The sequence below is a fragment of the Strix uralensis genome, chromosome 2 (genome assembly GCF_047716275.1).
Source record: "Strix uralensis isolate ZFMK-TIS-50842 chromosome 2, bStrUra1, whole genome shotgun sequence".
Taxonomy (NCBI): Eukaryota; Metazoa; Chordata; class Aves; order Strigiformes; family Strigidae; genus Strix; species Strix uralensis.
In genome coordinates this window covers 62,918,987-62,938,159 of record NC_133973.1, presented here as the reverse complement: position 1 = coordinate 62,938,159, position 19,173 = coordinate 62,918,987, and the positions used below count along the sequence as shown (strand labels likewise).

General features: G+C 36.7%; 1 protein-coding gene across 7 annotated transcripts in view; it reads right to left on the bottom strand.

Annotated features, from left to right (window-relative positions):
• The window catches only part of HERC2 (HECT and RLD domain containing E3 ubiquitin protein ligase 2), a 113,672-nt gene that overhangs the window by 78,444 nt on the left and 16,055 nt on the right, over nt 1-19,173 (bottom strand). For 5 of the 7 annotated variants that reach the window (XR_012627569.1, XM_074858981.1, XM_074858984.1 and 2 more), the window contains 6 exons: nt 15,133-15,270; nt 4,311-4,530; nt 2,560-2,660; nt 1,704-1,860; nt 790-900; nt 289-460 (listed from right to left, as the gene is read on the bottom strand). Coding sequence is in view for 6 of the 7 variants with exons in the window: in XM_074858981.1 (XP_074715082.1) it covers nt 289-460; nt 790-900; nt 1,704-1,860; nt 2,560-2,660; nt 4,311-4,530; nt 15,133-15,270 (899 nt within the window). In the remaining variant the exon portion in view is untranslated. The remainder of the gene's footprint in view (nt 1-288; nt 461-789; nt 901-1,703; nt 1,861-2,559; nt 2,661-4,310; nt 4,531-15,132; nt 15,271-19,173) is intronic. The other 2 variants (XM_074858983.1, XM_074858985.1) reach the window with 2 other exon arrangements.

Below are 19,173 nucleotides of genomic sequence, written 5' to 3'. Positions count from 1 at the left end.
AAACAATCCAAATATGCAGAAAAGTTAACTGGTCACATCTCTAAATTAATTATCACAAAAGAATTAACTCTGACACACAATGCTTACCTCTAACCTACTACAACATTGCTCTTCCACCTCAAGATACTCAAACGTACACATGAAAACCAAACAACAGTGGTGTATATACATCTTACGTGGAAAACACTACTAACAATTTTGTTTGGATAATTTTATAATTATTTTAGCCAGACAAATGAAACTGGATACCAACATAACGCCCCTTTCAAATAATCCATTGGTAAGTACCTGAATCTCTTCCTCAGTATTGGGCACATCTTTATTACATATTATACTCTGAAATCTTTGTAGCAAAGGTAGAAGGGGTGCACTCGTTCCCTGTGCAGATCGCTCATTATCTGTTTCCCTCGTCCCATTATCCCAAAGCTGAAGCAACAACATAACTGCAGACAACATTTGGCTGAAAGAGAATGTTTACATCTTCTATTAATAAGCATTCCGAAAACCATTATTTTAGGTTATCCATACAATTCATTTTCTACATTTTTAAGTTTAGCAATATCAGATGTCACAGCTTTCCACTTTAAACAGATTATCAAAATAATCAAAAATAGATTTTGCAAGCTAGCTAACATAAGATCTTGACCGCCACTGAATTACAGAAAATGTTCACATGCTTTGAAACAATTATTACACTAAACCCAAACCCAGGAAAACTGAAGACAGGCACTATTCAGGCCATTCCAACAGACAATGATGGTTAAAAATCACAGTGCTTATGCTTCTCACCTTAGTGTACCCCTCTGCACTGCCAGTTCTAGCAATATGGCAAGTGCCAAGTGCTGGTCTTGTAACGGAATGTTTCCTGGCCCTTTGGTACTGGGAGCTCCATGCACATCTCTATTTAAAAGTCAAACAATACACATTAACAGAAAAGTAAACGGAAACAATACGTATTTGCTTACCAAAAGCACCTACAGCACACCAAGAATCACTAAACTTACAGAAAAATGTAAAATTGGTAATGAAAGCAGGTGAGAAAAGCTGACACATTCCACACAAGATCAATTTTTAGAGGGGCAGCTAGGCTCTAAAACTGCCCCAAGCTTCACTATCTACTCTATAACTCTATTAAATATGCCAAGAACATGAAAAACATTTTTCACAGCTGAAATTTAAACATTTATGATAATCACTATAAGGATGTAGTTCCAGTATTCAAAAGACAATTAATTTCTGGTAACTACTGTAAAATGATAACTTTAAGCCTCCTTAAATAACAAGGAAAAGTGTAGGGGTGGTGATTTAAGTCCAATATGAGTGTATATTCCTTCATATGCACAGAAGTCTGCATTATTTTACTATACTAGAAAGACACAATTAAGTGTACACATATATTCTATTACCAAAGCACTCTTCATGTGGATAGTTTACATTAGTGAAACACTATTTTTCAGGTAAGTCTACATGCAGTGATACAGAACACTCAAATTAACTGTTTAAGAAAAATCTGAAAGAAACGAAATCATATTTAAAGAGCATCATTTCAACAGTTCATGTATTTTTTGCTTGCTGGTACAACAACATTAGAAAAGGAAAGCAATCTTTTCAATGTTCCATAAACTATTATAGCCTCAGCTGCTAAGAGATGCAAGTTTGCCACGTAACAGTTACTTCAGTAATGCTCAAAAAAAGAAACTTACCCAGTCACAACAGACCTTAGGAATTTAGTAGCTCTTTCCACCACTTCCAGCCATACGGAAGATACAGTCCCTTCATCAAAAAGGGATGCCTCTGGTAGAGCTCGTAGCGCATCAAGTGATTCCTGTAACAATTCACTGCACAGGTCTGCATCTTCACCTAAGGAACACAGTAATGCTAGTTATACTCTCAATCTTCACATGAACATTTTGACTGCAAGACTTCTGAAGAACTTCTCTGCTTCACAAAAAATACATTCAGAAAGGTGAAAACTCTTAAATGAGCTCTTCCCACTACGCATCACTGAGGATATCAGAAGAACTAGGGCTGGCTGGACAAAGAGTGAGCCAAACAGCTGCCATCTGAACAAACAGTGCAGACTGAGACAAACAGGTAGGTTGAAGTGGCACAGATGACAACTCTGCCAACCTCTGCAATTTGACAATTGCTGACAAGTACAGAAACTAAATGGAAGTTTCACATTACTCCTCAAAACTCCTCTTCTAAGCTGCTACTATCATGTAGTAATATATTGGATTGACCCTGTCTGAAGAATAAAACTAACTTTCCTGAAACCTGGCATTAAAAATACATTCTTTTCATGAAATCCCCATTTTCCTTCCTAAGCATAAAAGTATCCCAGCACAACACAGCCTTGGTGCTGGCTTGGATGGCTGGCTTCGGATCAGCAATAGTATTGTTGGGCATAATACCACATAAACATAAAACACAATTATGCAAATCTAACATTTAATAAACATATAGTTCTATGCAAATATTTAACACACACACATGCTTCAATGAATCATCTGTCTTATAATAAAAATATATCTGCAACATGCTACAGAGTAGACCTACCTGACCTCCAAGCTCTACGAAGGAATGCAAACGCAAATGAAAGTGCTGCTCGGGATCCGACTCGTGCAAGTCCTTCTACACCTTTGCCTATAGGTCTTGAGCTAAATAAAATTATATATGCATTGTCTTGATATAATTTATATTATAATAATATTAGTAGTTATTTGTATAACTTGCATCTTTGACAATTTTATAATTTAGCTATATGCATGCATATATATTTACACAATTTTTAAAGAATTGTAATTGTCCCTTAAGAATGAAGGTGATCAACATCAAAACATCAACAACAAAAATTCAGCTTCAGCTGCTTCAAAGAACAACCAATTCAACCCCCAACATCAAAAAAGCTTCACAGAGCAAAAATAAACTAGACTGGCATAACTGATTGCCATCAGAAAGATGCCTATAGTTACCCAGAGTGAAAATATGATGGTGTATTCAAAGTACACAGACACAAGGTACTTCATGTACTCATTTACTCAGGAAGTTTATACTTCTAGTTAATTTGGACTGCATAAACTATGCTTATAGGCATTTCTTTTTAATGAATCTTCAATTACTGGTAATTAATTCCATCAATTCTGTAATTTCTTATCTTTCCATTTAAGTGTCAATGTTACGAATCTCTTTGCAGCTTCTGTATGGGTGTGTGTGTAAGGAAGAGAGATAACTTGAACTTCTGTTAATACCCACTGGACTCACATATGTTTCTAACTTTTCTTTTTAGGCAAGCAATCACATTAAGTAAGCTTCCCTTTGTTCTTAACAGCAGGAGATTCCCTACTACATTCTCTCAGAAAGACACCAACAATTCTGTTTTCTTTTTAATCTCACATCAAAAGAAACTGAACTGTTTAGGACTTTTTCGAGAGAGAAAAAAAATTTAAACTGGCATTTTTAGCAATCTGGTAACTTAAGTATACCAGTGCTCTTTTTAATCAGAACTGAAAAAAAAAAACAATTTCAGAGAACAGACTATTCAGTGAAAGATATCACTGTCAGAACTCCAATCCCATAATAACTAGTCATGATAGCTACTTACTGTTTCCTTTCATTTTTGAAGCTAGAGACAATCTAACAAAAATTTCCCTGGCTGAACTGCTTATTCTGTCAGACAGCAACCTTGTTCAGCTACTGAATACATTCTTTAATGCCTCATCTGATCAATTTTCCTATTTTTAGGTCAATAAGCTATCTAGACATGGAAAGTAATCAGACTATTTCTTATTCAGTTAGTTCTCTGGAAACAGTTTCATATAAAATGTACTATTACAGCATTTCTTACCCAAGCAAAGGAAAAACTATGTTAAACTTTTATGTATTCTTATTTTTAAATTTGTTATGTGCCTTAACTGAGCAAATATTGACAAAAAAATATATTGTTATTAGAACCATGTAACATCCATCCGCATAACTTCCGAAATAGGCTTATCCATACTTGCTAGCTGAGTAAAACAAAAAGAATACCTCAATAGAAGTACACTTATAACTCAAAGAATAATATCTACAGCAATGTATTACAATAAAAACCCATCAGTATGAACAGAGACACTATAAGCAAACATCAGCCAAGGAGGAAAACTGTGTGGCAGGTAACACCACATAAAACCATCTTAAGAAATAAGAATAGTTTCTTTACTGCTAATGTTTCATGAGGAGGAAGAAATCACATTAAGCTCTTACACACAGGTTGATAACCTTTCTATAAGTTTCTTAATGCATTAACTTGCTCATGCGTGTGTCGTTACCTTTTCTTATCCACAGCAGGCAGAGGAATACTACTGCTTTTCCACTTAACTTTGACATTCTCCTGAAGAACTGTTCTGTTCAGTGCAATGAAATACCGTTCCAGGATAACTAGCCTCTGTTTTAGCCTCATAGCTGAAAGAGCTGTTGTAGCAGTTTGTGTGGCCAGAGTTTGCTGTTCCTTCACTAGTACATAAAGGCACTCCTTCAACTCATTCACGTCTGAGAATCAGAGAAAGATATCATTTTATGGGTGTTCATCCTATATACAGTATCAAGAAAAATCAAGACAAAGTGAAAACTGTGAACCAATCAGAAGTGTGAACCTCAAAACCCAGTGAAACTCCGTTTCCATACTTAACGTACACATTCCTAATCCAGTATTACATAACCATCATCATACTTAGGTGTTTAGATAAAGGTTATCACCCAAACTGGTTGTGTGAACACATCTGAACCTTCATATTTCATGTCTGAAATTAAAACATCATATGAAATGTTTATGCATTTAAAAAAACCAAGTTAGACAGCAAATTCTTATCATCATCCAACCTCAGAGTCAGGCTTGCAGGCAACCACCTTGCAAGTCCCCACAAGGATACACTTTCATTTTACACTGGTACACATTATCTTAAGTTTCTCAGAAGTAATAAAACTACTCTCAGAAGCTCTAGGATCACTGCCAAGAGCTGCTAAGCTTCTGAAACAAATAATGTCAGAAATTTAAGATGCTTGCAAGTACTATTAGCAAATAAAATATCTGACTTATGTACCAACACTAGAAAATTAACTCTTCACTAACCAGAAAAAGCAGTCCACAGCCCAAAGTCCTAGTAATCTAATAACAGATAGTAACAAGCACACTATCAAACAAACAAAACAAACAAAAAAAAAAAAAACAGAAAACACACACACCACTTTAAAATAAAAATTTGGACATCGTGTTTTTTACATTCTCTGGAGCTTTAATTCCTAGGACAAACATCAATGAAGCACATTTTTAGAAGGGTTCTTTTTTCTGTCCCTTTATTAACAGTCTGATCACTGGGTCACCCCACTCTGCTTTGCACAGAATCACTGTACTCGCCAACCACATTTGTTGCCTGGCTCTACACAGAAGTACCTTTGTTTTAACTGACACTTGACTAAGGGGTATTAAAAAAACCAAACATATGTCTGCATGTAGGTAACAGCGTTTATAAGAAGACGGGCACAACCTTAAAAAAATAACCACCACGAAACCAACACATTTTTTGGAACAGCTACCTCCAAGCTATAGAATTTTAGACACACTTATACTCTAGAGTTGAAAACTGTATCTAATGAGGTATAACTTTTTTTGCAACTGTAACTATATAAAGTACTTCAAAGTTTTTTCCTCTCTGCAACGCATCTTTGCGGGCGGACCCAGCAGAGAATTCAAGTGGCCTTCTCTGCCACAGGATCGTGTTGCACAGTCACTTATGGTTTGTTGTCAGCCATCACCCCAGCCTGTTTTCAACATCACTACTCACATTTCACCATTTCATAATGTGTTAGATTCCATTCCCTAAGGCAATTTACATCTTTTCACATGACTATGAGGAACAACTTGTTTTTCAACAAGAATAGATTAAAAAGTGTTCCTTGCAGTCTAGACCTTAAAAAAAAGTTAGACAAAAGCAATAGCAGCTAATACACATTCATACCTTGACTCAAACATATATACGACAAAAAAGCCATGCTGTCCTTAATATCAGCCCTACAAAATTCCCCAAAGAACTTCATAGCACAGTCAAGTACCAACAAGCTACATACATACAGCTACTTCAGATCACAATGTAAAGTAACAAATAGAAGTGTGAAGGTATGTTTGATTTGTTTGGTTTGACTTTTATAATGTCTCTTAACTTTATGGCCATATAGAAGTTTACTCAGAAGGTTTGTATGACTGGATGACTGTATCAGTACCCAGCCTGAAGCTCCAGGCTGATCCAACTAAAATTTTCTTTCATTAAATACCACAATTTTGAGGGAAAAATCTCAATTGTGAAGTGTTAGCATTACTCAGAACACCAAAGTAAAAGCTTCTACAAAATATAAACTACATGTTCTGAGGCTGCTGCTGCTACCTTAGGTGTGCCTTAACCTTTATTTTGTAAGCAAAAATACAAAAAAATCACTTGCAGCACATGGTTTCTGCACTTCAGAGTATCATAACAGAACATAATCAATACTGACATGCCAGTTTCATGATCCCTCTAAACAAACCATCAGAAGCAATAAAAATCAAGTTTTTTCTTCTTCCCTTCCTGAACACTAAAGCCCCATCAAATACCACCAGGATACAACAATGAAGTAAGAAATAACCACACTCTACACTTCACAAATAGGCTTTTCTTAACATTGTTCTTTTTTGGCAACTGATTTAATTCTTCAGATTCATTCCCCACATTATGGTCTCCTGTATCTATAAGAAAAATAAGGAAATAGTCAATGAAGAAAAAACAAGGCACTTCACTCATGCTTGGGAAAGAGAGTCTATGTTTGATGATACAGAAATCAAGCACTAGGTGCCAGACTCAGCAGAGTCTATGAGCAGAGCTATGGCATTCATCATTCCTTCCTCGATGGCAAATCATGTAAATGCAGACACCCTCTAAAATTATTCCTGAAAGTTGAAGAAGTGGTAGATGAAAAAGTCCTTCATTTCAAAATAACATGCTTATTAAACACTTGTCATGGGTACTACTGGAAAGAAACCCTTAGGACAAGCAGAGAACACCTACAATCCTCCAGTAATTACAAGGAACTTTCCCTAAAAGTCTACAACTGCATACCTTTCAAATCACTTTCAACCACAGTACTGCTGCTATCAGCATCCCAGCCATTCTGATGCAACAGGTGACACAAACTACTGTATGAACTCTGAATGCACAGAAAAGAGAATCCTGCAGAAGCATATACAATGTACGAACATGAAGCAGTACCAGTTTTAAAGCTGGCCATTGTATACACACACAATATTGTGTCTCTGCAGAAAAAAAAAAAAACTAGTTTTATAGTAGCACCTAGGAAATTAATTCCTAATGGTTCAGCAACACATAGTGAGGGTAGACACTCAACATCCTACTCAATGACTCAAGACAACCGGCTCATCTGACAAAAAAAATTAACATTACTGTAGGTTTTGAACACCTCAAACGTTCAATTCCATTTTAATACAAAAATAGTCCATAGTTCCACAGACTGTGCAATGTTTCACAAAACAAAACCTCACAATTGCTCTTTCTAAAGTAAGGGATGTTAAAAGCAAGTATTTTGCTTTCCTGACAACAAAGTCAACATCAAAGTAGTCAAATTAAGACAATTAAAAAACTAGAATAGGAATCAACTAAAATTCTGTCTTGTTATGAAGAAAAGAGGCTGGAAATAATTCAATTTTCAAGCAATTAGCCCTAAAAATCACAAAATATTTATATTTGGAAGCTAGCAATATGAAGACACATTCAGTTACAATACACTATTTTCAAAAACTTAAACAATGCATGCAAAAAAAATTTTTTATAATGGAAAATATGATTTAGCCTCACCAAGATTCAAGCCATATAAAAATAACCTGCATGAAGCATAAACTTAAGTTTACTGAATTTAGTTGTAATAAAATTACTTTCTTTCCCCCTTCTCACCTTGCCTCCACAATCTGAAATAGCTACAATTTTAGGAAGGCCTTCTACCAAAATTTAATAATTCTACCATAATTTAATAAATATTTTCTACATACTTCTTCAGCATTTCAAGAATGCAAAAGAAAGTTCATGTGCAAAGTGTGTAAAAGATGGAACAGATTATAGTAGTCCTGTATCTCAGACATCTCAAAACTGAACCAAGGACTGTCCTGTTTTATTAAGAGTAACACTATTTTTAAGTGAGAGATATCTATGCACCTCCTCACTTTAAATCTTCTCTTATTCCACAAGTAAACTTATCTCTACAAAAATTCAGATCATCTTTAGAAAGCTTTAAATGTATCTGGGAATCAGCCAGTGAAATTGGTTTCAATAAACCCTAAAGTCTGAACAACACTTTTACCGATGAACTAAATAGACTAATGAGAAAATAGCATATTAATAGTAACGATTCAAATTTCATCTGAGAAGGTTACAGGGAACTCTTTAAACAAAACTGTTCCTATGCCACTACACCAGCCCTGGATGCTAATCATCCCTTGCAATGCTTTGCTGTGTCAGTTATTTTATGAAGGGTGAAGACACACTACTTGCCTAATCCACACCTACAATATAAGAGTTGAAGTCATACCATACAAGTTTAAATTCTCAAACTATCATTAGCAGAATACTTGTTAACTGACAAATACAGTCAGATACATTTCTGGCTGCAGTAGAGATACATAAAGGTTTTTTACCATCTTCCGTTAAAATTTATTCTTCTCCCTCCCCTCAGCAACTAACATAACTACATGTCTTCACTTCTTAATTCCTCCTGCCAGAAGTTCTCTGCATTAGAAGGAAAAATACTGATAGTGTTTAACCCAGATCATCTGACAGAACAGAGTTAAGAAGTGACACGTTATTTAGGTATGCCAGCAAAACTACGGGGGCAAAACAAGCAGCTGAAGACAGTAGCTTCTTAAACCACGTCAGCCACAGCCAGAACACTAACGTGACATGAGTCTAAGACAGGTGGCCTGTCCAAAGGCATATTTGCTCCTGTTTTAGCAGCTAAAAAACAAAAACAAAAAACCAAACATCATAATAAATGGTTTCTTAACACTTATTTCTTTAGCTCCTGTAGGGAACACCACAGGCTTCTAACTGGTAAATTAAGGACCTTAAAAATGCCGACATCAAACGAAAAGTTTCAAGGACTTTGGTTGAGACACAAGGTTTACTAAAGGCAATTACAAATTTTACAGTTTGGAGAGATTTCAGACCTAAAAACTCAAAACACATTTCGAACAGAATTTGGCAAGAATCTACTGTTATAATGAGCACACATTCCTGTCAGCAGCAGAACTAATGTGCTGCAATTTCCTAGAGATTTTTATATTTTGTCTCCTCTCTCCCCACTACATGGTATTTCCACTGGACAAAGAGCAAACAGAGGATGCAGTTGGCTTGGGTTAACAGGCATCTAATGACTCTGCAAGCCATCACCACAGAATGAGCAGATTCAAAATTTAGAGGGAAAGACAAAAATGCAATCACATACACATAATTTCCTTAAGAAACAAAGCCTATAATTCCTAAAAGGTGTTCAGCTTTTAGCTTCCTTCTGTCTGCTCCTCTATTCAAAAGATGACCACCAGCAGACCTCACCTTATTAGTATTCAGCAGGAGAAATAATGAGTAGCTGAATGCACATTCAGAATGCATCTCATTATGTGGCCGGGTGCTTAATTTTCAAAGTTTTATATCAGGAGCAGAACTTGTTTAAATTGATGCTCAAATACTCACACACAGAACAAAACAGTAAGAACTGAGCCGTGTGTGTGTGTGTAAAAGTATACACACATAGGCACACACCCCTTAAGAGCATAAACAACCAAACAGATACTTGGAGCTGGGCAACAGCTTTCAAGTGGCAGGGAGGGGGGAAGGAGGGGAGTTAAAATCTGTTCCAAGTGTTAAGAAAGTAAAAAAAAAAAAAAAAACAGGGATGAAAAAAGTTCCTAGAAGAGAAAGGTAAACAGAGGAGGCCAAATTTCATCCTTTGGCTGAACCATTCTTTTACCAGCATTTCTAAATCTAAAGTACTGATCAAGAAATTTTATTAAAGTAGAAAATGTCACTATAAAGGCGGTTAAAAACAGTTTTTTCAATGCCATGACTGCTTTTAATTACTTTTGTACACAGTACAAATTTAGATTTGTGTAACTAGCAGCCCTTACAGGATGAAAGTTCTGCATGTCTCTCTCCTTTGTTCTCACAAAGCAAACATAGAAAGATTCAACTGCTGTTGGTAGTGACATGTATCTCAACAATATCTCACTGTATTCACATGGGTAATTTTAACCTGCCCTCTTAGGTACTGCCTCTAAAGCATTTCTTAGTGCAATCGGCTGTACTAACAATACTGGAAAAACAAGATGCAGCACTGTCTGTAAACAAGCTCTCACTCTTACATGAGTAAACCCCAGAAGTGCTACATCACAACACTGATTTACCAGCATAATAGTTTAATTCACAGCTAATAGAAACCAGATCTGACTACACAAGAAAGCCATATTCCCACTTCAACTGTACATTGCTCATTCATTTAGGGATGCTTGCATTAAGATTATTTCCTCATTTACTGTTTTTGTCCTACAGAGGAAACAGAACAATAGCATTCTTACTGAAACTTCCAAGCAGAAAGTAGCATTTTCCAGTTAGACACCAATTAATGTGAATTTAAACTAACTTTGTCTGTAATTATGCAATATTTAGTATCTTAAACATAGGAAATAAGATCAGATTACAGTGAACTTGAATCATAATCTATTTAACAGTTTTTAAAGTTAAGTTTTTACACACACAGTTGTTGCACCAGGTGAGCTGTTTCTATCCTTTTTTTTCCAAGAAAAAAAAAAAAATTACCTGACCTCAAGTAGTATGAAATAAATACTCAATTATACCCACAGTCTGAGCTGGCTCTACGATTTAAAGCTTTGAGAAAAATATATCCAGTGCTTTTTCTCCAAAGACCAAAAAAAAAAACCCACCAAACAACCAAAACAAAAAACCCCTCACAACATAACAACAAAAAATAAACAGGATTCATCTTAAGGGAAAACAGCATTTTTACATGGAAGTCAAAAATACCCAAACCTCTCAGATTTTGTATCTACAAAGACATTTCTAAACACCCAGTAGTGATAGTTAAGGGTTAGAACCCTTAATATTTAACCTTAACCCACTGACAGAGAAGCATACAAAATGCATCAAGGAATATGAATAAATAGCCAATATCCGCTCAGGAGCATCAACAGCAAGTCACACAGAAACCCATGTAAATTCCTCCGCTGTTCCATACATGCATCAGTTGTGTGGACATGGAGACAAATATTTAGGTCATTAAGTCTGTTGGTACTACATTAGTAAAGATGACAGCCAACTGCAAAAATATGCAGGCAATTAAGCTAGCAATAAAACAGTAGATGGACACTGATGAGCAAGGGAAAACAAAATTCCAGTTTTCCCTGTTAAAGGGGCTCCAAACAACCTTCCACTCAGGAATGAGATCTTGGGACTATGGCATGGTAGATCCAAGAAGAAACTGGTCCACTGTACAACAGCTGGAAAAAAGAGAGTATCAAGACAGAACGAAAACCAGAGATCATTATGCCACTTCATGAAACCCACGAGATACCCACAGCTGAAGTAGTATATACAGTTCCCAACTCACCTTCCCTGGCATAAAAATGTAGGAAAAAAAAAAATGAAGGGAAGAACTAAGTGTTTAGAATAGCTTCTATATGCAAAGAAGTTGCATGAAATAATATCTTCAGTGAGGGGGACAATTATGACAGAATTCTTAAAAGACAAAAAACCCACCACAGCAGCGCTGGGGAAGAGAAGTAAGGAACAACCACTCACTGCCTCTTCCAGCAGAAGAACAGAGCATTAGGTAAAACAAACAGATGCCAAAATCAAGTCAAGGACTTGATTCACGCGACAAACAGTTCAATTACAAAGCTCCTTGCTACATTCAGATGTGGATGCTAAAAGTTAAAAATGTTCAAAAGGGACTAGACAAATTAATGGGAAAATCAACATCAAAAATATTAAAGCCTATTAAGTTATGCCATGCACACATATGCTCCAGCAAAATAAAAGAGGGATGGGGAATCCAAACACACATTCACACTTCCCCATAGCACCACCTCTGGCTCATAGTCTATAGGCTACAGATAATGTATCATAAACATGGGACCTAATTATTCACTTGGCTACTGCTGTTTATGCTGTTGCTGTCAGGACACTGGACTAGACTGTCCTTTGGTTTGACTCAATATAGCCAACCTTAAGCATATCATGACTAAGAAAAAGAAGCCCAAGAAAATGAAATACTGCTCTATTTTCTGTACATTTTAAACAACCGCTTCAAAGGGTTTCCTCTTTCTCCCCATATCCAGGGCTGAAAACCTGGACTTCTCTCCAAATCATGTAAGATGCTAAAAACCAAATATTTTCTCAAAAGACAACTCATGCAAGTAGTAAAACATGATTTTTAGAAAGAATCACAAGAACTGGTTAATGAACACATAACCTGGTAGGAATAGGATAGGGGAAAGATGTTTTAAAGAAGCACTCATGTCAGAAATGAGGCCTGAATAGTTAAAACACTGACATCAGTTGAGAGCTGAATATTGAATGGATGAACACCAAGATGCAAGAAAGAAGGAAAAACACCTTAAAGTTAAATAATGACTTACCAATTTATTTATTACTATCTTACACATTTTTACAGTACTTGTCATAAGAAGACCATTCCAAAAAAAAGCTATGACCTGTTTGTCCTGTTCTGGCAGAGTAGTGATCTCAGCAAAATTAGAACTAGGGAAAGCATTTTGCTTCTCTGAACTTGTGCCAGGATTACAAAACAAGCCCAGGACTGGGGGGGGACAAAAAGTACTGCTTCTCAACACATTTTGTGAACATGGTTTTTGTGTGCTCTCAAAATCTCTCAGCCCTCATGGGGGAGGGATGTCACAAGGCCCACTGGCCTGTTGAAGTTCAATAGCATGATCCTCCACAATTCTTGGCAAAAAAAAAAGTGTATTACAGCACTTCTAAAACATAGATATATACTGTCTAACGTTTAGATACTAATTTCATAATGTAAGACTGTTTAAACTCAGTAGAAATAGCTCAGGGTATTGACCTGAAACACAGACTAAATGCCTCTTCAGTTCTTTTTGTAAACTAACTCCAAGCTCACAGCTCCAAATTATACCTTACTTATAAAGGAATATAAAGCATTAATGAAAACACAGTAAGTCTTTAATTCTTACCTGATCAGCAACAATATACTTAAGAAACAATTCTTCTTTTCAGAAGTTCCTTCATGCTTTTGACAGGCAAATGTTCAAAGGTTAATTTCATTTTTATGAAGGATGACAGAAGAAAAGCTTAAAACAGTTTTCCTCATTTTATGAAACACAATTTTCATTTTATGAAAATTGAAGTCATTCTCTGTATTTTTTTCAAAATTAATTACCAAGACACAAAAACTAGAATGGCTCAAAAGGCATCTGTTAGCTATGTTTCTGACAAATACCAACCAAAAAGTTACATACAATCATGAACAAAAGCCACCTGTAACACTTTTATAAATAAACTGCAAGTATATTTGTAGTATTGTTTAAGAATTCGTATGTCACAGCTAGGTGATGCAAACTTCAAGCACAAATGGTAACAGAGACCAAGGAACACAAATTTATTAGACAAAGTCTTCGTAAGTTATTTCTACAGTAAGTATCTATATGTGTGCCAATAAACCATACTATACATAAGCACTAAAAGTAAGTACAAGAGAGTAAGTTATTTCTTTCTGAAAACTCCAAACATACATACATGCCTTTTTTCCTAAACAACTGTTTTTTCAATTTTTTAAGAAATAATTGGAGGGAGCTTAAAGGCTAGGTCTTGTCCCAAACACCTTGGTCAGTTGGGAGAAATTTGGTAAGATACTTGGCATTTAGATTACCATTTTGTAAAATAGTTTTATTTTACTCTTCAGCAACAAACACTAAATAAAAATACAAAACAAAAATAATGTGACCTTGCATCTCATCAACACATTCAATTCTCACTCCCCCTTCCACTGTAATGGCAATTCTTTTCATTCCTCCTACAAATTCTGTCCCATTACTAGAGTGACAGCAAGTCCATCTGTCCTCCTGTCCTTAAGAAAAGGGAGCAAGCTGGCTGGCACAGAGCAGAGGACAGCAGACTGGCAGCTGACCTGTGGCTCAACAGAAACAAACAGCTTCCCTAGCAAACAGCACTACACAGATGAGGATTCTGGCGCTGAAGAGACAATACTTTTCCCAGGGATTTTCAAGTGCTGCTGGGTGAGGGGAAAGGAAAAGGGACACAACAGTTGTCTCCAAAGTCACATGCCACCATGTCAGGCAATATCATGCACCAGAACTGCAAAAAAAGCCACACTGAAGTGAAGCTTCTTCTGTTCTGCTATTTTTAAACGTACACAATGAATTGCTGCTCTGCAGTAATACACAGCCATGAACTTCAACTGTCTTCAATATCAAAATCAGTATTTTAAAGAGCCATACGTGAAGATGTGAACACACAAACCATTTTTCCACAGCCATCACAGGTGAGATTACTGTCAGCAAAGGTCGGGACAGACAGCTAACTGAATTAACCATTTCAACCTTCCTCCCATGATTCACTCAAACTTACCTACCAGACCATAAAATCAAAAAGAAAAATCACCTATTAAACCTGTAATGCCTGCAGAAAATTCAGGCTTCAAGAACTAGGCAATGTCTTTTTAGCGTCTGCAACTGAAAAGTGTTCTGAAGACATCATAACAATTCACTGTATTACTGCATTTGTTCCAAGTCAGTTTATCATTCCTTCAAGTAGCATGAAAGATGCAAATTGCCTCTTCAAGTCATGCGTCTAAATCTGGAAGTAATTATAGCAAATGTTTAAGTTCAGTCACAGTTAACCACTTATCCAACTTTTTCACTAACCTAACAGATGCATCTGTCACCAAGTACATTTGATCCGATTACTTCCTGATGCTACAAAAGTAATGATCAATATAGAATACATCATGTTTCACTAAGAATGACCAAAACAGCTGTAATACCTGGTTGTTTGCCCCACACCCAACTCTCAACAATCGATTTGGCTCTGTAAGTGGGCAGTGGAGCCTCCTCTTCATCTTTCTTTTCTTTATCGTTTTGCTCTTCTTTCTTTGATGCAGTTTGGCATTCAGTGCTATCATCTGAAGAAAAAGAAAAAGGGGGGGGGGGGTGTAGAAATTAAAAGACCATTTAAGCTACTTCCCCCCTTGAACTCAGTTCTGGATTAGAAATGTAAAGGTGAAATGCCCAGCCCACAAGTCTACAGCAGTACTGTCTATCATTAAGAGTACAGGGTGGGGAGAAGTAGTATTTTACCATGTTAACTGCCACAGGTGCTAGGTCTTGTGTTACATTTTGTATGACAGTGACCTTAGAAATCACTCCTGTAACCTCCTAGGGAGGATGAACATTTAAGATCAATAGCATCATGAAACACTTGTAAAGGATTCACAACACACAGTATCACAAAGAATGCACTTTCAGTCAGATTTTTGCTCCCATCTGCATTTCTGCAGTATTTACTTGTTTTCATATTCCAACACAGAAAAAAAAAAAAAGATAGCAACTGCCTAAATTTCAAAATCAAGGAGAGCTATATATTGACATTTACACTAATTTTATGCAGCAGTATTTCAACATCTGTAATGTATCTAGCATCTTAGTAATTACCAGCAAGTAATGAAAATAATACCACCACTTTCTGTCCAAGCAACAAAACAGCATTTGCAATCCTTTTGAGATTACTTTCATAAAGATAGAACAGACATTAGTCACTTATCTCTGTAGTCAAAGGCTGCATGAAAGTCCCAATTTTCTAAATACAGTAGAACTAGACAGCTGAAAGTCTCTCCTTATTCATATTGGGGATATAGATTTCCATATCTATACCTGCAGTCAGTTCAATGTACAAGATCACCTTGCAATTAAGGGCCACATTAGCAACTGCTTTCCTCATCCCGACCTTCTTTTCTAAGAATGTCACCCAAAATTTCTCAAGTTCCATTTGCAACTTACCCATGAAAAGTTTAGGTCCTGCCATTTTCACCAGGCTCTTGAAAATGACTGATCCTCCATTCCTATCTGCCAATCTCGTCTACAAGAGACTCTCCCCCAAAATGTCATGGCCAAAAGAAGCCAGACAAGCACTAGAATTTTGTATTTTTCTCTACCTCACCCGTGCCACCCAAAACATATACACGTATACCAGCATATTTCAGAAGACAATAATAGGCAAGAGGTTTACAGCTGTAGCCAGACACAGCACATCTGACTGCAGCCTGCCTCAGACTCATCATGACCCCACTTGGAGATCAAAGGCTCTCATTACCTCAGAACATACAAAATACACTTATCACAATGTACAAAACATTCAACTATTCTTGCCATCTGGCCTGAAAAAAAAAAATGAATGCCTAATCTGGTTGTAACTGGATCTGTGATTGCCTCTTTGTTAAAAAAATGTTAGACTAGACAATAGCACCTCCCAAATTAAACCTTTTTAAGGTGCCTTAATTATACAAGCTTTAAATTAAAGCCAGTGTTTCTTAACCTATAACCCACACTACTGCTCAGGAGATGGCAGATGAAGACTGAAGGAGAACAGGAAAAAAAGAAGAGAAGAGCATACATGCTGCAGCTGAGATTGTGGGCTAAGGAAGAGCTAGCAAAGTCACTTGAGAACAGGAAAAAACAGTTTGGATATCCCACTTGTAAGTGGCAACCATAGAGGGTATAACCGTTTCTCAAACACCAAGGAACAGCCAACAGTACAGCATGATAACACATGTCCAGAATGTGACTGAATCTAGCTGTTTCTACTTCAAGGCACAAGTAAAAAATATTAAAGGCATAGATTCCCTTCGAGAGTTAAACCAGTGACTAAGGACCCTGTTTAGCCCCAGTAGTTCAGAATATTCCCACAGTAACACCATAATCTCACTGTTTCTCCACTCACCCACACATCTAAAGACACACTCTGCAGGGTCTGGGATTTTAGTTAGTTGGTAGAAGGGTGCTGTGCCAAGACACTACATTTCGCAGGCAGCTGTAAGAGAACTTGTTACGTTTTTTAACAGATCCTTGGCAAAGGATGACAAAGGGCTACGACCTTAAATCATTCTGCCCAACTCCTCACTGCAAAGGGAGAAGGTCCCGATCCAGGTGGGAACTTAAGCTTTGTATTGTGTAAAAACAACCCTGACATGCAAATCCACATGAAGGATTTTTTTTTTCATTGTCTCTATGAACAGAAAAGGGGAGCAATGAGAGAATAAGTGGGAAGGAGCTCAGCTAAAAATCACATTAAAATCCCATGTCAAATTGTTCCACAAAGACTTTTCACTATACTTGCAAAAAACCACTTGTCCCATAAAGGACAAAGTTGGCATCAGTTATGATTGAAAGCAGCAACACAAACATCACAATTGTCAAAGCTCAGTTATGCTTGATGAGAAGGATTTTTAAAAAGGGAGCCCCAAAGATTTCTCAGAAAGAGGGGCAGGGAGAAAGAAATTTGAGTGAAGCCGGCACAGGCCAAAATAACAAGTAATAAGACAGTTTTCAAAACAAAGCATGAAAAAACATGCTGCAGTGTGACAACTTGTTTTAACTTCATCTTCCTCAGACTGAAGCATGAATATTGTGGTGGGGGAAAGCTACCATGTAACATTTCCCTGAAAGAACTTTCTCTTAACTGTGTTTTGGTTTACAACCTTAAGCCTCCAAGCTGAGGTAGCTATACTTAGCCAGTCAAAACTGAACAAGTGAAGTAACCATCATCAGTTAGAAGTTAGTTCCCAAACCCAAGTGCAGTAGCTCACCATGTGTGTGCTCTATCTTGCACAGCAATAGCCTAATCCAGTATAAACAGAGGATAAAAAGGAAGCAACTAAAGGTGGAATTTATATTTCATATTCAATGAAGAAAATAACAGACTCTGCATAGTCACCTCCAGCACCTGTTACAGTATCATCTTGTGCAGCTCTTAAATGCCAAATGAACTGATATAATTAGGAATCCCTCAGTAGAAAGAAAAAGCCTACAACAGTTTCCCAACAGATGTTGTCATTTACAAGGCAAAAAGTTACCCGGTGTGCTTTAGGCAAGGGCTGTATTTTACAATCACTCTAAAATAGTATTTGGTAGTGCCAGATCCAGGAAGTTTTTCATCTGAAATACAAAATAGTAATTTGTTTTCTGTCAAAGAGCTTTTCTTTTATATATACATATATATATAAAAACTTCAGTTGATAGTTATTTATGAAGGAACGATGCATGCCTAATGATTTGCAAACCATGTTTACACAGCCTTCCACACGTAGAAGTCCAGATGACAGAAGATTCTGATCTCATCGCCCTCATCAGAAATAAAGTTGGGTTTTTTTCTTCCTTGGTAGACTATTTTTTAAAATGCATTCTTTAAATTATCTGTTGAATGTGCAATAAAGCGTTTTACACTTAGGAAGTCAAACTGTCCAACAGGGTGACTACAGACTCTGTCCTGCAAAGAGAGTACAGCTGAGTACTGAACACTTGAGCCAGCTGGTACAGCCAATATAGCTGGGTTGGGAGAAGCAGAAAAGAGAGAGAGAAGAAGAGACACTTCTCACTCTTAACAAGTTCTTTCTTACACAAGGAAAGTAGGCTCAAAGCAGGAGCCAGCCTGTGTGCCTGCTCGCTACTACAGTTTGATACATACATGGTCTGAACGGTATAACCAATTCCCACATACCGTGTTATTCTTATCATAAAGATTTGGTTTCTGCCAGCCTCTCTGGAAGCACTTGTGGTGTTTGGACTTTACTATCTAGTTGCAGGTGCAACACTGAATGAGGTTTGTGGATTCAACAGCACTAGGCTGACAAAGGTCCAACTTTCAGGAAAGGGGGAACAGAAGATAAGAGGAAGCCCACAGTATTTACCAAAGGTAGGACAGAGGCATGAAGCTGACAATTTTATATTTTTGCCCTGAAACTTGAAATAGCTAATTGAAACAGAAATTCCCACATATACAGAGGTTTGAGGAATCAAAAATATTAAAAAAA